This window comes from Alternaria alternata, assembly GCF_001642055.1.
Source record: "Alternaria alternata strain SRC1lrK2f unplaced genomic scaffold CC77scaffold_13, whole genome shotgun sequence".
Lineage (NCBI taxonomy): Eukaryota > Fungi > Ascomycota > Dothideomycetes > Pleosporales > Pleosporaceae > Alternaria > Alternaria alternata.
Genome location: NW_017306202.1, coordinates 732,979 through 750,553, shown reverse-complemented (window position 1 = coordinate 750,553; position 17,575 = coordinate 732,979). Strand labels below are relative to the sequence as shown.

The following is a 17,575-nucleotide window of genomic DNA, read 5'->3' as shown; positions in this document are numbered from 1 at the left end:
CAATATCGTCGCATTCTTCACCCGCTACTTCTCTTCCTTAGCGAGGAACTCATCCGACTTCCAGCCCCGATCTCCCCGAATCTGCACGATGCACTCCATGTGTTCCGGACTTTCGTTCCAGGCATCAGGGCGGCATGGGTAGCGGAAGAGCGTGTTTTGCGCAAACGCCCACCGCAGATTCTCTGCCCATGAGCTTACGTCTGCTGGATCTGGAAGATCGATGCGATAGAGCTGTTGATATGGTGGGGAACGACGAGGGCCACCAAAAGCATAAGCGCTATGCGGACCACTCTCACCCACTTGACCTCCGCGTGCGAACGCTAAGTCAACTGCTTCGTCGCCTGATTCAGTTGCTACTTCCCAGAGCATGATCGCGTTTCCTGGAGGTGCGACATATGCTGTCGCCAGAAGGTATTGACTAGCCTGGATCATCACATTTTCGTCCTCTCTAGCAATTCTCGCAAACTCTTGCTCTTCTTCAATCCTTACTGTTCTCTTTAGCCTGCCTTTAGTTTTCTTGCTCTCTTGCTGTGTCTTTGGTGCTACTGTCTCGCACATTGATGGAGTTGCTGTTAACAGCGTGTCTGTTCCCTTCCGTTTATTCAATGCTAATATATCTCCTACGATGCTACCCGAGTTCCCACTTCTGCCTTTTTTGTTTCTTCCGTCTATTACAAGCAGGGAATTTGTCGACGCGCTCAGTGGTGGTGGAGGGCTCACCTCGGTCCATCGCCTGAAGGCCTGGCGATCGCTATGTTCGTGTCGAATGGGAGCTGCGCCGCCCACAAGCCGCAACACCGCATCGTAGTCGCGAGGGTAAAACCATGGTTCGTGTGGATTTTTCACGCAATATTCGACCATTCGTGTCAAATCCAGCGCGTCATAACCTTGAGGTTCACGTCGCACGTCCATGGCTAGGTTCTTGAATGGTATGTCACTCGCAGGTGTCTTCTTCGCACTGCCTGGTCCGGATGCTAGATCCCCTGTGACATCCAGATTGCTCTCGTCCCAGGTCGACTTTCTCCCTTCATGGAAAGTCTCGTGTGCCTTGAACCGCCAGTTCTTATATCCTGCTCTGTGCATGGCTTCATAGATGGCTTGACGACAGGTATTCTGATTCCACTCCACCAACAGATCTCGGTGTGTGTTTACTATTGAGCACAGCAGATGTGGAGATGCGCCGTTCGTAATCAGGCGGTATACGACATCGCCGCAGTGCACGCTGTTCGGGAGATATGCTAGGAGCTCAACGGCTGTAATGTTCGCGCGCGCTGGAAAGAGGAGGTACCTTGGAGGCGCTCTTGGACCAAGACCGTATCCATAATGCTCGTTGCGTGGTTTTGCTTTCGGTTGTGGCTTGAATATAGGTGGCCCGGCTGCTGATGCCACTGCGCTACCAACGTGGAGAGTTGTTACTGTAGGAAAGGAAGATGTCCAAAAGACGGCGGTGCAACCGTAAGATGTTTGGACGACGTTCTCGACAACGGCGGAGGATTCATCTTCATGAACACATGCACTGCGCATTCGTAAGGGTTAGTCCCCGTGCTGGTTGTGGGAATGTGCACGTGGTAACTAGAGCGTGCCTTGCATTTCTGTTATGGCCATCGTAACATCAACAAAACAGCCACTCTACCCGGTCCGAGCGTCATTTGGAGCAACTTTCGCTTGAGTTCGCTGCACCCCGCTTCGCCGAATTACCAATTTTCAGGTGTCCTGCAACATTTCTTGGAAACTTGAAGTCCCTAGCTATTGAGAACACCTCCGGATTGGTAGTCAGTAAACAGCAGCGATCAGTCTGCTTGTCGACTTTTGCCAACACTTGCACACATCCACTTTGAGTAAGGCAGCCTCCACGATTCTTAGTACCCATACAGCTTCTTCCTACACACAATCCATTCATTTGGCTCTTCCGCGTGCTCAGCGAATCCTATACTGACTATCAAATCAGTCGACATGGCCTCCATTGCTAAGAACAATGCCTTTGGCATGAACTGCCCAAGCTGGAACCTCCCTTTCCCAGATGGCAACCTGACCGCTGCCGAGATCCTAGCGTACCTCCCGCATTGGCTGAAGTCCATAGATGTCGTCGACCGTTTTGTTGTACACGGCGCGAAAGCTGGCCACCTCGCCGCTATGATCAACGAGTTTAGGGTCCAGCCATTAGGCCAAGAGTTCAAGCCGAACTCTGCTATGGTCATGATCAAGTACGCTATGCGACGCGCAGGCTACTTGGACTGGACTTTTGGGTCGCATTTGGAGTATGAGCGCGAGATCCCGAGACTTGAAGACGACCTCAGCGTAACGAACTTCCGTACACCCAACCGTACCCACCCTAAGATTGTCACTACTGCTACACCTAAAAAGGTCAAAGTCAACGAGGACTGTGAGCCGCTGGACTTCAAGGTCCTCGCGCTACATGTGAAGGAACACCCATCTGGCGACGACGCACTCGACCTTACCCGCTGTGTGAAATACGCTATCGAGCACGCAGAGGAAAAGTGGCTTTTTCCCACCGACTTTCAGCGTCTCATTGCTCACCTCGGTGGACCGGTGACTGTCACTCTCGCTCACCATGATAGGCAAGTATTTGCTCGTCACGACAACTACGTCTTTTCACCTGTCAAGTCTACACCCAGTAAAGGTCAGACACCAAACAGCAAGATCAGAACCCCGCGCAGCATCAACAGAATGTTTATTCGCGATATCGACTCGGTTGCTATCTCGATGTCGGCAACACCCAATAAGCGTGCTGTAGATGGTCTGGGAAAGGTGCTGGATGGCAACAAGAGGAGGAGCAGTAGGCTCGTCGGTAGGCAGATCAACTTCACTCAAGAGCCTGAAATAGATGTCGCGGTATGCTTGAACCTCACTTCAGCAATGATGGTGTCTGAAGACGTTGCTGACATTGGTTCCAGGACAAGGACTACTCCGACTCGCCCTACAACACTCCCCCAAAGAAACGGAAGCCGTCCCGTCTGCCGCTCACTCCCAATTCATCCACCGATGATGATGAGTTTGTGCAAGGCGAGTCAGAGCCTGACGAAGACATTCCCGAAGACAACGTGAGTGATGTTGAAGAGGCTGCTTCGCCGGTCCGTACATCTCGCGGTCGCCTTGCTGCGCGTAAGGCCAGATCCAACATCAAAGCTGCTTTCGTACCTGAGCGCCGACCATTGAAGCTCAAAGTTCCTGGGTAAGTCCCCACTCAGACCGTTTCTGTTAACTCGATTACATGTTCTATAGTAGTCAGTCACAAGACATCGCGCTAATGTTGAATTAGTATTGGCCCGTCACCTCAGAAAGCCCAGCGACAGCGGGGGGTGCCGTCATTCATGACCAGCCATTACGCCCCAGAAGTAATGGATGCTGCGCGCGAGTATCTCAACCGCGAACCGATCTATCTCACACCTCCTGTCCTCTCTGAAGGCCGCCTTAGGATCGACGATTACAGTATTTACCTTTATTCCTCTCCCCCCCACACCTCTATGGAAGCCATGTACGCGTCTGCGTATGACCACGCCCGCTTCAACGGCCCTCGCCGCCACGCCCCATTCCGCGAGCTTCACCTGCTGAGCCAGCCTTACCCGAACGATACAAGTGACTGGGCCGAGAACATTCGTTGGGCTAAGCAGCAGTTCGCTATGTTTGGTAGCATCTGGACGGAGTATGACTATTCCCTTGAGTGCATCACAGCGCATAGGCACGAGATTGGATGGGTTAGTGAGGAGGTTATCAGAGACGGCATGTGATTTGGTTGGTGACCGGCAATACTGAGCAAAAGTCTGCGCCTCGTGCTCCGGTTTTCTCCGAGCTAGATCTCGCTTTATAGCCCGTGTATCGTCGTATTCATGCCAATGGATCTACATCTAGGCACATAATTGAAAACGTAAAAGTGAGAACAATATCTTCTTGCAGCATACCTTTACCGAGAATGCCAGTGTCACTTCACTAGTGCGCTTCGTCGAGGACCAACGTGTGATGTAATGCTGCACCCTCTCCATCATCCGAGTTGCACTACGCATTGTATGACCACGTTTTCGAGTTGCAAGCAGCAGCGAAACCTTAAGAAAATTGCACATCTTGTATCTGTAAGCACATACGATAGTGCACGAGGCTTAGCATAAACATCCTATCATACCAATTGGGTGCTCAGTCAGACAGCAGCTTGAGCGGAAATCGAAGAGATTGCGGGAACGAAGAGTATCTCCGAAATGTTCTCAGTATTGTAACGAAACGTATAGACCACACAGGACAGAATTTTGCTGATTGTGCCACGTTGTATTGGATGAGATACTGGAATACTGAGTGGAGACATCTTCAGGCCACCTGAAGTCAAAGACAAGGGTATAATGCAAAAGTTGTACAAGACGCCCAACTCCTCCAAGGAGTTTTACCAAAAGCACCATGTCATGCTAGCTGACCTTCCAAACGCTCCGGTCACATCGAAACCCAAGCTCAACAGAACAGATTCTCAAACATTCCAATCTTCCAGGAGATCAGTGTCCATTCGACAGTTTAACGCGGTATGCTCCAACAACGATTGTATAATCAGCCGCATTCTTCACGAGGCTGCCGAACGGGTTGTGAATCTGAATCGGTTAGAGCTCAAAGTGTCTCTTGTGCGAAAGCGCAACCGACGTCGTCCAATGAATCAAAGTCGGTGTGTTCCGAGCCAACTCGAGGAGACCTCATACCGTGTTCTGGGCCGATATAACCAGTAATCTCATGGCTAGAAGACCTCATCATCTCGATGTCAATCCGGTTAACATCAAAAGGCGTAGCTGGGTGGTCGTAGTGAGTGACATGCCAATTCATCGGAGACGAAGGCCATGATCCATAGCTAGCACCGAGAATCTCATTGTTGAGAGCGTCAGAAGGAGGCACCATAGCGGAGGCTTCATTTGAAATGGGTGGTAATGGGCCATGGATACTGCGATTATGCTCGAGATAACGACGCACAACTTCAGAGGTACTTGTCATCTCTTTACTGGTTTCAAGATAAGAAGTTCCGTGAGCGACGAGCCACTTGACATACAGCATGTCCATGTCATCCTCATCCATCTCAGACAGAGTGCATCCCAAGTCGACTGTGGAGTTTTTCATAGGCAGGTCGACGAGAAGAGAGTTGTTGGGTGACTGATTGCCACTGGCGGAGGGGACGTCAAAGCCATGAGAATCTTGTATTGGCATATCCATAGGGTCATAGACAGCATCAAGAGCAGACTGCTTTGTAGATGCATATTTTTGAAGATACTGTTCGGTAGCCGCCTTCTGCGCCGCCGTAAACTTGTATTAGGCAATTTACTGGGTAGTATTGGCCTGGTGCCCAGAAGGCGTCTCGGCCCAGCTCACCTGCCTCCAGCGATTAAAGAGTTCGCGATCTTGATTAGCAGGGCGCGCAAGCTGAGGGCCATCTAAGAGCCACGTGAGGAAGCCATAGTCGCGTGGAAACATTAAGGGTAAGTCCTCGTTAGCTGCAGCTGCCCTGACACATCGGGTCAAGTCTAGCCCGTCGTCGCCAGAGGGGAAGACTACGACATCAACTGCTAGCAATGCAAAACGGACATTGGGGGTAGGCGGTCGCTTGTGACGGCCCTCCTTGGTGTTGTCCTCGCAGTAATTCTGGACGCCGGCGAATGTCAAGTTCTCGTGGTCCCAAACCTGCCCAGGTTTCTTGTACCGACCAGCCTTGTGGCGAGTCTCGGTCCATTTCTCTTCTTGAAGGTAACGGCGCATGGTCGCTTGAGTTATGTGACGCATGGCATTGGCAGCCGTGGCGGGAGTGTGGTGATCTTTCACTGTGGCTCGAAACCATGCAGAGATCCTGGCCAAAGTTTGAGCATCAGCACCATTCTCAATGAACCGAGAAAGGACGCCGGGAGCTCGGAGTAGCTCGGGAAGAAACACCGTAAGCTCCACGCCGGTGATGTTGCCGGTTTGCGGAATGCAGAGGTATCGTGTGATTGCGTGCGGACCGAAAATAGAGGAAGGAGACTTGCGGTCTGAGCCGTCTTTGTTCTTCGAAGGGATTTTCTTGGTTGCTGGCGGCTTCGCCATGTTGATCTGGGATGTGGGCGTTAGCACAGCTTATCAAGAGCAAACAGCATCAGTCGATTGAGTGCGTTGATGTTTCTTCAATTTTTCGAGACGACGGAACTTGATACTTATGAACAGCAAACTAGCTACCTAGGTTTAGTTGTTCGCGAGATCTTACGAACCAAACAGATGATCTGAGGAAGTTGTCAACCGACACACGCTTATGGTAGAAGCCGATCTGATAAATATATAAGAAGGGACCTTAGCTTAGAGCTGTACCAAGACAAGACCCGACTCTCGCTCGGAGATTGTCCTAGCGCGTCGAAGTGGTCATTCGCTGAATCGCTGCCTTACTAACGCTTACAATCGGAACAGCAAGGCTGGTCCCCTCGAGAAACCGGAATCGGCAATGTAGCTGGAGGAACTCGGGCCTTAACTGATACCCCACACTTGGAAGTTGTCCACTTGAACGGTAAAAAGGGCTCAAAGACTCAGCTGGATGAAAAGGGCTCTGCCCCTGGCTCGTAACGCCTCTGAAAATTTGATTAAAGGCGACAGCAGGAGCCGATATCGTCAATACAGCCGCTCGTTGACGTCGAGAGAATCTCTGTATTACACGCACGACAACTGCGAGATGACTGAAGTGTGTTGGTGAGTAGCAGAGCGGTTCGTCGAACATCTCTTTCGATGTCTGCCATTGTTGACATATATACAGGTGACACTGGCTGACAGCGTATCTAGCATGCTTAGGACTGTGGAATTGTGCGCCAATCTTAGGTGTCTCGTAGAAGGTCAAACCAGATTCGGAGGCTTCAAAGTACTATGCACTAACAAAGAAAGAGAGTGATGGATGTTGCGCCTTACAGGACGTTCGAGTCCCGTGACCTTGAACAGAACATAACATTTGAAGAGACTATGATAGCCAGACAGCGGAGAGAGAGACTCAATAGGATACATGATATAAGACCACTTAGAGCGCTCCTTTGCTGCACAAACCCCAACGTCCAGATTATCTGGCCACATGACGGTGGGGAGCTTGCCATTCGCCTTGGTCTGAGGCTGAAACTCACCACGACAGATCAGAACCAGCGCATGTCTCCTTGTGTTCGCCCATGCTCGCTTCTAAATACAACGCTTCATCGAGCATGGCTACTTCTCCATGTCATTGAATCTCCTCTTGCGAAGTCGTCGAGTTGTGTGGGACCGCTCAGCGATCAGGTTGCCCCACGAAACGAGATCGCGCCGGCACCTCGCGTGCCACGCACCGCCTTGAAAATCGGCCTCCTGGACAAGAATAACGTCATCACTTCATATATGCGCTACACCATGGATTTCGGTCTGTTTTCGATAATTAAACTCATAGTAGTTTCGTTCTTCAAATCATACACACAAATGATCTATACACCTCTGACTTGAACATCTATCTAGGTTCCTTATGTCATAGCATCCAAAGGACGGCGGCGCCAACGGGAATTTCCCGAGAACGTCTCTTCTCTAGGCTGACGTGTCTGGTTCCTCCACACGGCCTTGCATGATAGCAGAAAACAATGTCTCGAATTCGCTTTCATGGTTCGGTTCTGTTTCCATGACATACGCGGATGGCGCTCCTCCTTCTACTGCTGTCGCATCGCGTATTGGTGCTGCTGTCTCTGCAATTGCCTCCCTGAGCTCGTGCAGCTGGCTTGTGAGCTCGTCCAATTCACTCGTACGCTGATCGAGACCTTGCAAGAAAAGATCCAGATTCGCTCTCCTGACATGATTCAATCGGCAATCCGAGTTGTAACAGCCGTGAGCTTCACACATTTTCTTCTGGCGTTGACTTGATGCCTCTCGTCTTTGCTTTTCTGTTTGTGCTTCTACTTTTAGTCCTTCCTCCGTTAGTGGATCGTCCTCAGCTTCTACCAGCGGAAACATTTTCCTCTGGTCGTCAAGTCTAAATCTCCTTAATACCCTTTCAGTACCTTCCAATCTAAACATCTCCGTATCTGTGTCTTCAGTGTCCCCATCTCGTTCATCTGTATCATCATCAAACTCCGTCGCCGTGTCTGAAGGAGTAGAGACGTGTGTATCGTAAAAGTCGTCGATTGCAGGATCGGTGAAAGACCCTGCTTTTGGTTTATGTCTTGTATCGATATATGCTTTAGAAAGAGTGTGCCATGGTGGCAGTAGTGACGGTGATAGAGATAGCGAATTTTCAGACGCTGTTTGTGGTGCCGGCCAGACGGCAGGCGCTGCGGCCGACGCCTTCCCAACCCACTTGGAACCCGGCAAGGTATCGTGCTTGCGTGGTCGGCGGCGCGGGCGTTTTTCAATCTGTCCAGTAACCTCCGAGGCAGCTGTATTGAGCGCTGTCGAGTGCGCTTGGGCGACTTTTTTATGTTTGTAATAGCCCGCTGGGAGACCATCTTTGCGTGGGCGACCGACTGGATTCTTGCTTTTTGGTGCACTTTTAGGCATATCGTATCTTTTCTTTCTTGGATAATTGATGCGATGCGATACCTTGCAGCTTTGTTTGCAGGAGAAGTGTGATGAGGTCTCGTTAAAGATGTAGTCGGAGAAAAGGAAGTGGTAAGTACAGTTGAGCGAGATGTGTCTGTTACTTTGTTACTGTTATTCTTTCCAAATCGCCGTGGTTTTAACGGTTTTTCTTCCCCCAGAAATTGGTTCCTTCCCCTCCTATGATACTCCGAGACTGCTGTGGGCAATGAGGCTATCCAAGGTTGGCATGTCATGCTACCAAGATCTGCTACTAAAACACTCCAATCGGCCACTGCCAGCCATCGAATCTATGAAATCTGATTACTATATTCCATGGGGATATCGCATCGATCCTCTCCTATGATTGTGCGGCTGCTGTCCATGTACCGATCGTGGCATCCCCATCCATTTGTCTTTCACGGTAGCGAACGCAAGCCACTCACGACTTCCGTCTTTGAACCGCGACCCACACGGAACCAAACTTCAGAGAGTATGCCATTGGTGAACCCAACTGTAAAGAAACCAGCGCTTGATATCGCGTACTCGATCTCTTCAATGGAGGGTCTTGAACGGCATACCTTCACAGCCATTCGTTCGTTTCTATCCCGTCGTCGAACAGGGTTCCAGTCTTCTGACTAGAGAACAACTCCATAGTAGGAGCCACAGGTGTAATATCGTCTATGCTTAATGCGCTGACGTCTTGCTCAGAGTTCCATGGGACATTCGAATTCTAGTTAGACCAGAACGTATGCGACGAGTACAAGTCCGCCATCGATTGGAGGGTTCCTTCAGCCACGCTATCGTAGATGAGACCAGAAAAACTTCCAACAGCTCCTTGGTTATCCGACTGGTAATCTGGGCTCGCTGTGAAGTCTTCCCAAGCTTGGATGCAGTCTAGGCTCCAGATGTCCGCGTTGCGCTTACCGATGGCCCAGCCAAAACCATCTTCGAGATTTCCACCGTTCATACCATGATCTGAGCCGCCACATGAATCGCGGCTGGTTACATCTTCGTTCTTTGGTTGAACGTCTTCAACAGATGTTTCGTCTACCAGAGACTGTAAATCCTTTCCGTCACTCAGGGCTTGAGTGGTTTGCTGTTCGATAGAGTCGATGACGTATCGTAGGCTTTGTGCCTTGAGTGAAGGTTGGCCCAGCTCACCTTTCAGTAGTAAACGCCATGTCGCTAGACTGACAGCATCGAGAGGAGGGTATTTCTCCGCGAGTTTCACTCTATAAAACTTGCTAAAATCGCTGAAGTGGTCTTTTTCTTCTTTCGGGATAAGACTCATTGCTGAAGGAATATCTTCTACCAGGTACTCTGCCAAGGCTCGCACATCGCCCGCAATGTAGGCGACTGGATCTTTCCCAAAGGACGCATGTGCAAGCCGAGTTGCCATAGCTAGCTCAAACTCATCTATGGTTGGAGGGCACGATATGCGCATAAACCCCCGGCTGATCAACAACTCCATTCCGTAAAAGTTGGTACGCTGAATTATCTCAGCAACGTGGTTGGGGTGAATTCGCCAATCAACGCGTTTTTGTGAATCTGACTGCGCAAAACGGACACAACGAGCCAGTTCCGAATCGATGTGGAATGGAGGTACTGGCAATCCTCTTAGAAGCCGGGGAGCTTCGCCATTGTCAGGAACCACCCAGTTCAACCGCCGGTTTATTATCTCAACATCCAACATCTCTGGCATTGGGGAATACTCATACTCCTTTGCTCGAGGAAATGCAGGCCGAGCGGTGAACTGGGCAAGATAGTGCTCGTAGTTCCTGGGGTATTCAGTATCATAACCTTCGCTATAGGCTACGTCTATCCCGATGGAGTATTGCGAACCCTCAACAATCCATGATGGAACTGTGGGCACGATTGTTGAAGCCGCTCCAGATGCAACAACACCTCCAGCAGCTGGTGACGGCGCTCTGTGATTGTTGAGATCCCTGAATGCCGCCTCATCGTCTGTAAAAGATTCCTCGCATTGCGATGGCTCATCGGCTGTATATTGCAGGCCTGGAGATGAAGATCTTGCGAGTGTGAAGACCTTCCCATCGTCTTCGGATGTCTGAGGCTGCCTGGTAGAGGTCTCGTTGTCGATCTCGGGAAGATAAGACTTGTCGTTGAGTATAGGTTCCGATTCAGCAACTGGCATTTGTTGCGCTTTGGCCAGACTGTATATGTCTTTGCAACCCAGGGGATCTTTCTGATCTGACGCTACTGCATCAGGTAATTCCTTTAAATTCTCCGAAGGTAGCGGTTTTGCGACCTCAGTGAAATACTTAGAAGTAAATTCCTGGACTGGCGAAGATTGACTCTCACCATTCCCTACTAAAGGAAAAGGCTGATCGCCTAGCATCTTTACCCTCTTGGAACTGCCTTCTCGAAGATCATCTTCAGCTTTTCGCTTGCATGAAAATCTGAAGTTCTTGACGTTGGGATGATAGTGTTCTCCCTCCTCTACTCGCATTCTCTTGCACCGTCTTCTCACTATAGCACCGGGCTCCTGACCGATCTCCCATGGCTTTTTTCTCAACCTTGCCTCACATATTTGGGTACCAACGACATCAGTCAGCAGATCTGGAGCTTTGGATATTGGTTTAATCATATCAGACGACAGTGATACGTCTTTTCAGACATCAAAGGCCTTCTTGCGACGCGGATTATGCGCTAGAGTTTGCTTGACGTCACCTGCAGCAGGCTTCCTGAAAAGTTCCTCCTTGGTTTTTACAAAGTTCTTTAGGACACTTTCGTTGTCATCTAGTAGGCTAGCGAAGCCGCCTTCGAGAGATTTGTAGGAAGTGAAAGGCGGAGACGCAGGATTTTGAGGTACGAGAGAGCTTTGTGCGGGTGTGAGGTGTCCATTGAGCTTGAATGATCGCAAAGCATTTGGCGGAGAAGATGCAACGCCGAAGATCACGGGTTGCAAGGTAACAATGTCTACGCGTTGATCTCGTCTGGGTACAATGGTATCAGTGCTAGACCACCCTGTGGTTTGCTTCGGTTGCTGTCGCGTTTCTTCCTGATCTGGCGGGCGACGTATCTCGTTGTTGCTAGCAGAGTCGTATACGCCAGAGGTGCGCTGGCGTTTAGCTTTATGGACTCCGCTCTCCTTTTGTTTGTCGGCGGTATCGTTCAAGTATCGCTTTTCGTCTCGCTTCGGTGCTAGAGAGATCTGTCCGTTTGATGAGTCGGCGTGAGGGCGGAGAGCAGGTCGCTCTGATTGTGGTAGTTCCCGCGAACGGCGCCTCTTGTGAGGACGATTGACTTTGGGTGTGGTCAAGAGGTCTGTATGAATAGTTGGAGCTGACATAGCGTCTATCTCAGAATCGTTGCTAGTGAACATGGTCGCAGCGAAAGGTCGATGGTGTTGCGAGGAATCTCAATCGGAGGAAAGCGTGCACGATGTAGTGTTTTTCGCTAGCCTACTAGCAGTACTATTCACTTCCTGCTCCCCTGTAGGTGAAGTGGATTAAGTAAGGAATAGTCGCGTCTGGAAACGACACACCCAGCTAGTGCCATAAGAAGGATGGCGAAATAACCAGACTCCGCAGTTTATAGTCCAATTCGCTCCAATGGCACTGCCTTTTTGCTTCAGATATGATTCAAATACACTAGATCAGTCGTCATTGGAGAATGAGAAAGGGACTGCTAAAGGTAGCAACCTTTGAGGTTCTTCAATCATGATTCAATTCACTGGAAAGGCAGGGTATCAGGTACCTTTTGGTATCAGTATTGCCGTCGCGGAATTGTCTAAAAGACTTTATGGGACGTTTCCTAGCTTATATGTAACCGTCGAAAAAGATCTCCCTTTTATGTATGTACTTTGCAACTTTCATGTCGTAGGCGGTGATCGCAAGAGCTAGAAGAGCGATAGAGCAAGCTTCCGTCTTACGTTTAGCAATAGGAAGAGTTTACAAATGTCAAATCATAGAAAATACTTGCAAGTGAACGGAAATCATTTGGTGTAACGTAGAACTATTCTTTGTCTATTGTAACATGAGTTTGTTGACGAAAAATAATGCAAGTGATGACAGAGTGCGGTCCAGCCAAACCGATACCATGAATGATACCACCCGCATCTGCATGTTTCCTAAAACCAAGTGGACACCCAATGCGCTATCGAGCTCTAACGAAACGTAGCCTTAGTGGCGTTATACAGGGAACATTCAGCAATGCCATAGGGTGACGTTATATATCCTGCTTGTAGCAGTCCCCAGATTAGTTTCCCCTCAATGTACGATAGCGAGTTATCGACTGGAATGCCACCAGTTGCCACTGCTGTTGTAGTATCGGCGGCTTGCTCGATGAGCTTCGAGCGCTCCAACTGCGACGTAATGCCGTCGCTAGGCTGTCTGCCACATCTGTTCGGTTCTTCGGCTTTCTAAGCAAGCTTCTTGGCCCTTCTCTCTCTCTCATAGCCTGCAAACCGTGCTACATCCTTGGGCCACTGACAGTAGTAGTCCCAATGGTCCTTGGCGTACGTGATCGCGAGCGCAAGGTCGCTGTCAAGGTCCATCGGCATCGGTCGATTAGCGATCAACCCCAGTAGATATTTATTGGGCAACTCGCCCTTCTTCAGTGGCATTAGCTTGTAGACCTCGAGTATGTGGCAGTAGTTTGCGCTCGGGTCCTTTCGCAGCTCTTCCCTTCGTTTGTCGTCCTTCTCTCGTTGAAGGGCGGCGGCTTGAGCGACTTGGTACTCCTCCATAACGCGAGCTTGTTCAGCTACTCTAGCTTGGTGCTCCTGTATGCACTGAAGTTCTGCCTCATGCTTAGCATCAAGCTTAGCCTGCTGCTCGCGGCGCTCCAAATTTGGATCCCTCGTAGTCAGGGCGACGCCATTCGGTGCGCCATTTGGGGTGCCGTGTGCTTGATGGTATACGCCTGACTGATGAGGCGTAGCGGTGTTTTGACGTGCGAAGGTGGTATGGTCGACGGCACCAGATTGTGTCATCAGATTTGGCCGCTTGTCTGCAGGCCTAGCACCCTCAGGCGCGCCTGTTGCCTGGCGTTTCTGACCTGTGACTTGAGCCGATCCAGGGCCTTGCGTTCGCGTAGTAGACGGCGGCAGAACAGGCATATGAGAGTTGGCGCCAGGTGTCGACGGCTTTTGGTATTTAGTGGGCGAGGTAGCAGTCGTTGATGCTTGTGCTGTTGCTCCATTCTGGGGTGAAATGGTCCTAGACGAAGTGGAAGACGGGGAGGATGCCGATAGCGGACCTGATGCACATGGCTTAGATGCGCTCCGAGCTACATTCTGGCGTTGCTGTTGGCCGTTTCCCGTCATAGTGATATTCGCACCGGATAAATTGTTCGAAGGAAATACGTTTGGTACTGAGCGTGTTGAAGCCTGAGCCTGCGAGAAGACTCTAATACGGTTTGGATTTGGAGGAGGCGCCATACCACTGGATCCGGGAAGTCGCGTTTCGTTGAAAGACTGTGCGGGGAACTGCATAGGGTTCGGTCGTTGTTGGGCATTCGGCTGTTGACGCAACTGCCATTGTTGTTGCGAATGCTGCTGCTGCTGTGGAGATGACCGTCCTTCTGGCCGCCCGTCTTGCTGCTGTGAAGGTCGCGGTCCCTGCTGCTGTTGTGAAGGCCGCGGTACCTGCTGCGGATGACTGACTGACTGATTGTGGCTCAACGCCCTGTCCGTAACTTCTCGGGGGGTATTTGGGCGGGCAGATGCCTGCTGCTGATGCCCTTGTGGCTGTCCGTACTGCTGTTGAGAAGTACGCTGAGCTAGACGATCACGGTATTCCTGCTGTTCATGTGGCGTCATTCGCGTCCATCTCCACTGCTGTTGCAACTGCTCTTCGGTGAACCTGTTCATCTTTTTTGCAGTAGTGGTTGTCGTTGTAATAGTTGTTGTGTTTGGTGTATTAGGGAAGTTATGGTTGAGGGCTGAAGGGAAAGTTATGAGATTGTTCAACTGGTAGTGAAAGACTACCGGTAGGGCAGAGTAGAAACGAAACTGTATATCTATCGTCTGCGGTTGGTAACAATAGGCGTTGGTGAGAGGCGCCTTCACCTGGATCCGGTTTGCTACTGTGAGAACCACGGTTCTTCGGCCCTCACAATGTTGGATCACTCTTTTTGTAGTACCAAAGTCAGCGTCGCCAGGAAGGTCGAATACGCTCTATGTTAAATAATATTGGAGACAGTCCAATAACAAAAGACTCAACTGTTGTCTGTATTTTAGGGTTCGCAAATGGCAAAGATGCCGCGTTTACCTCCACTTCAATCCCGGCCACTTCTTGTAATAGCGCGCTATGTTTGAGATATTTGCAGCGGTCGTGTGATGCGAGAGGCGTGACGCCAGCCTGGGTGCAATGCTTTCTGATGTGCCCGCATGTCCTGAGATTACTATCTTGGGAAGAACTACCAGAGTTGTGGACAGCCTTCTGGTTTTTTGCATGTATATAATCTTTTCAGAAATCGGTATGAATATGAATCAGGGCGAGATCAATGTCTCCAATGCAGTGCGACAAATTGAGATAGGCGGCTGGAGGGGGCTTTGCATTGTTGATTAACCCCTGTCGACTTGTGGTTTGCGGTTTGCGAAAAAGCTCGCTTCATCAAGATGGGGAAAGCCATGGAGGAAGCAATTGAAAAGACAATCAACAGAAGCAATCCACTATCTCACAACTTGACATCCTTCTTCTGGTCTCTAACCTCTTGCGCCATTCTGACCATCGCATACAGACTTTGTAGGCGCGGCATCTCGAATCCTCTGTCCCTGGCGATCCTCAATGGATTACCTAGAATAACCTCAATTTCCATCTTCTTACCCGCTTCCCAGTCAATCGCCATGCTTGGCTTGCTACCACTAGTGTTCTTCTGGGTAGACCGAATGATCTGGTCTGGGGTAGCAAACTCTTTAGGCATGGGTTCGCCGAGAATCTTGGGAGCGGTCTCAAGAATCTCCAACATGACGCCCTTGAGATGGCGCTGCAGTTCCGGGTCGAGAGACATGACGTTGTTCGGGAGGCACTGGGTGAGGACGGAGGTTGGGTTCATCGAGGCATTGATGGCGATCTTATGCCAGCGAACTAGTTGTAGTTTAGCATGGGAGTAGGCTTCGGCATCCTTGATACCGCCTTCCTTCAGCAGAGCAATGAACGCGTCGTTTTGCTCCGTGACGCGTGCGTCGGTATCCTTCTTGTTTCCGGTATCTAGATGAGGCAGGTACGGTCCGCTATTTATCCGCGTCCATCTGTTGTGCTTGATCTGGCCATGCTCGGGCTGTGCGCATGTGGCTATCGTGACGGCCGAGCAGATTGCCGCCTGTGGAAACCGCTTCGCGTATGGCTCCTCTACACCCAAACCGTTCTGTATCAGCACAATGGCTGTCTTATCGCTGACCAGCCCCTCAAGTATCGTCGAATCATCGCTGACGTCCGGCAAGGCCTTTGTGCTGACTACTATGTAGTCCCATTGTATGTCGCTCTTTCGCGCTTCTTCTGGGTTCGCAAACGTGTTCGCCGGCACGAAGGTGTAATCGCCGTATTGCGGTGAGGTAACTTGGAAGCCATTCGCCTTCACAGCTTTGTAGTTGGAGCGGCAGACGACAGAGACAGAGATACCAGAGATGACTGCGAGTCGAGATGCATAGAACGCTCCAATGGCGCCAGCGCCGACAATGAGAATGTTTGTAGACATTGTTAGGTTTGGAGGTTGAAACAGAGGCAACCATGGCAGCACTGTAGCTTCAGAGCCCGCCTTATCGATAGGCCTTCCGCGTCCGGGTACGTGCCGAGGTAACAACTACCCCAAGGCTTCCTCAACCTCACAGTCGGTAACACAGGCCGGAATGGTCAAAGGAAGAGACTCACGAGTAGCTTTGAGAAGCAGTGATTGCGGATACATTCGACTTTATGCTCCCAGGCAATAATGGCAAAGCATAGTAAAGGTGCAACACGCTCTAATTCTCGAACGTATATGAAGCTGCCGAGTTGATCCTGGAGCAACCGAGAAGATGAACATGAACACGAATTGTGCCGACCTGCTAGAGAGACAGGACTGCAACTATACTGAAGTCAAAGTAGAAATGTTGTCTGGGTTTGGGAGAGCGTGATGGAAAGGAAGCCACGCCATATCCGGACTAGTGCGCTAATCACGACGCGAACGCTGGACATCAAACTTCCTCACATCGTCAGTCTCTTCCAGCGACAGCTACCGTCGTTACATCTCACGCCTTCGCGATCATTTCGCACTCTTCCCCTTTGGCTTGCAAATTGTCGCGACTTGAGATCGCATGTCATTGCATAGAACAGCTCGATGCAGCGAAATGGACGCGGTTCTTTCATGCGAGACTTTCACGATCGTGAGTGCTGAAATTGTGTGATTTTCTACGTGTGTGACCGAAACGTAGCGGGACATGTATGCAATGCTTCTACGAAGTTCGCTGAGAACATACATGTCTCCAATGTAAATGTGTTGCTGGTCTTGTGCTTAACGCCAGTCCCGCGAACTTTGAAGCAATATCTTTGTGAAGCTCTAGCGACTGTCCCGGTATTTGATTCTCTTCCTCTGATTTCATCGTTTGTTGATCAGGTGGGAGAATACTCGACTGCTCGTTTGCTTGGGCCAAGGGTGGATGCGCCCACGTTTGGGCCGTCAGAAGCGGCAAGACTGTTCATCATGAGTGAAGATATGCATCGATACTTGAGAATAACAGGAGGGAAGTTTTGCAGCAATCATGTGACAATTCAATGTACCGTGCAAGATTCCTGTCACTCTGGTAATATTTTCTTCCTGTAAACGATGCTACCTATCGTCCCTCAGTAAGATCAATAATATCATCTCACCGCTCAATGGACCGATCGCGGCCACTGTGAGGCGTTTGGGCGCTGACCGCTGCTTCCTCGTTGCTGGAGCCTTTGCGAGCACCTACTATATAAACACAGGTGTCGGGTCTCATATTCCGCCTCCCTATCTTCCAGCTTTCGCAACTCAATCACCATCCATCCTTCGTTTTTCATATCATCGCTCATCAGTCGACTGGCTACGTCGAGGTTGCTGTCTTTTTCACTATCACCACGCATGAGTAATCCGC

General features: G+C 50.3%; 9 protein-coding genes across 9 annotated transcripts; 2 read left to right on the top strand and 7 right to left on the bottom strand.

The window, feature by feature from the left end:
• Positions 1-24: 24 nt before the first annotated feature.
• Positions 25-1,524, bottom strand: CC77DRAFT_938603 (hypothetical protein; the record flags this gene model as incomplete). The annotated part of the gene is made up of 2 exons (XM_018534624.1): positions 25-418; positions 467-1,524. The coding sequence occupies 2 exons, from the start codon at positions 1,522-1,524 to the stop codon at positions 25-27; spliced, it is 1,452 nt and encodes a 483-aa protein (XP_018384881.1).
• Positions 1,525-1,684: 160 nt separating this feature from the next.
• On the top strand, positions 1,685-3,898 carry CC77DRAFT_166687 (hypothetical protein). Its single transcript, XM_018530398.1, has 4 exons — positions 1,685-1,838; positions 1,949-2,853; positions 2,916-3,193; positions 3,281-3,898. The coding sequence occupies exons 2-4, from the start codon at positions 1,954-1,956 to the stop codon at positions 3,747-3,749; spliced, it is 1,647 nt and encodes a 548-aa protein (XP_018384880.1). The 5' UTR covers positions 1,685-1,838; positions 1,949-1,953; the 3' UTR covers positions 3,750-3,898.
• Positions 3,899-4,605: 707 nt separating this feature from the next.
• On the bottom strand, positions 4,606-6,057 carry CC77DRAFT_1062602 (hypothetical protein; the record flags this gene model as incomplete). Its single annotated transcript, XM_018528544.1, has 2 exons — positions 4,606-5,271; positions 5,353-6,057. 2 exons carry the CDS (start codon positions 6,055-6,057, stop codon positions 4,606-4,608), a joined length of 1,371 nt encoding a protein of 456 aa, XP_018384879.1.
• Positions 6,058-6,883: 826 nt separating this feature from the next.
• Positions 6,884-7,491, top strand: CC77DRAFT_166670 (hypothetical protein). The gene has a single exon (XM_018530396.1). It carries the CDS (start codon positions 6,952-6,954, stop codon positions 7,450-7,452), a length of 501 nt encoding a protein of 166 aa, XP_018384878.1. The 5' UTR covers positions 6,884-6,951; the 3' UTR covers positions 7,453-7,491.
• Positions 7,492-7,530: 39 nt separating this feature from the next.
• CC77DRAFT_1062601 (hypothetical protein) lies at positions 7,531-8,493 on the bottom strand (the record flags this gene model as incomplete). Its single annotated transcript, XM_018528543.1, has 1 exon — positions 7,531-8,493. One exon carries the CDS (start codon positions 8,491-8,493, stop codon positions 7,531-7,533), a length of 963 nt encoding a protein of 320 aa, XP_018384877.1.
• A 751-nt stretch (positions 8,494-9,244) lies between these two features.
• CC77DRAFT_1062600 (hypothetical protein) lies at positions 9,245-10,984 on the bottom strand (the record flags this gene model as incomplete). The annotated part of the gene is made up of 1 exon (XM_018528542.1): positions 9,245-10,984. The coding sequence occupies one exon, from the start codon at positions 10,982-10,984 to the stop codon at positions 9,245-9,247; it is 1,740 nt and encodes a 579-aa protein (XP_018384876.1).
• A 162-nt stretch (positions 10,985-11,146) lies between these two features.
• On the bottom strand, positions 11,147-11,860 carry CC77DRAFT_1062599 (hypothetical protein; the record flags this gene model as incomplete). Its single annotated transcript, XM_018528541.1, has 1 exon — positions 11,147-11,860. One exon carries the CDS (start codon positions 11,858-11,860, stop codon positions 11,147-11,149), a length of 714 nt encoding a protein of 237 aa, XP_018384875.1.
• A 917-nt stretch (positions 11,861-12,777) lies between these two features.
• Positions 12,778-14,553, bottom strand: CC77DRAFT_166663 (hypothetical protein). The gene has a single exon (XM_018530395.1). It carries the CDS (start codon positions 14,348-14,350, stop codon positions 12,899-12,901), a length of 1,452 nt encoding a protein of 483 aa, XP_018384874.1. The 5' UTR covers positions 14,351-14,553; the 3' UTR covers positions 12,778-12,898.
• Positions 14,554-15,051: 498 nt separating this feature from the next.
• On the bottom strand, positions 15,052-16,556 carry CC77DRAFT_166656 (2-dehydropantoate 2-reductase). The gene has a single exon (XM_018530394.1). It carries the CDS (start codon positions 16,177-16,179, stop codon positions 15,160-15,162), a length of 1,020 nt encoding a protein of 339 aa, XP_018384873.1. The 5' UTR covers positions 16,180-16,556; the 3' UTR covers positions 15,052-15,159.
• Positions 16,557-17,575: the final 1,019 nt, after the last annotated feature.

Bases quoted from the DNA above. Each gene is read 5' to 3' on its own strand.
- CC77DRAFT_166670 (XM_018530396.1), top strand. From the start codon at position 6,952: ATGATAGCCAGACAGCGGAGAGAGAGACTCAATAGGATACATGATATA.
- CC77DRAFT_166687 (XM_018530398.1), top strand. From the start codon at position 1,954: ATGGCCTCCATTGCTAAGAACAATGCCTTTGGCATGAACTGCCCAAGC. The intron at 2,854-2,915 runs GTATGCTTGAAC...CATTGGTTCCAG, and splicing joins AGCCTGAAATAGATGTCGCG to GACAAGGACTACTCCGACTC. The intron at 3,194-3,280 runs GTAAGTCCCCAC...ATGTTGAATTAG, and splicing joins TTGAAGCTCAAAGTTCCTGG to TATTGGCCCGTCACCTCAGA.
- CC77DRAFT_166656 (XM_018530394.1), bottom strand. From the start codon at position 16,179: ATGTCTACAAACATTCTCATTGTCGGCGCTGGCGCCATTGGAGCGTTC.
- CC77DRAFT_166663 (XM_018530395.1), bottom strand. From the start codon at position 14,350: ATGAACAGGTTCACCGAAGAGCAGTTGCAACAGCAGTGGAGATGGACG.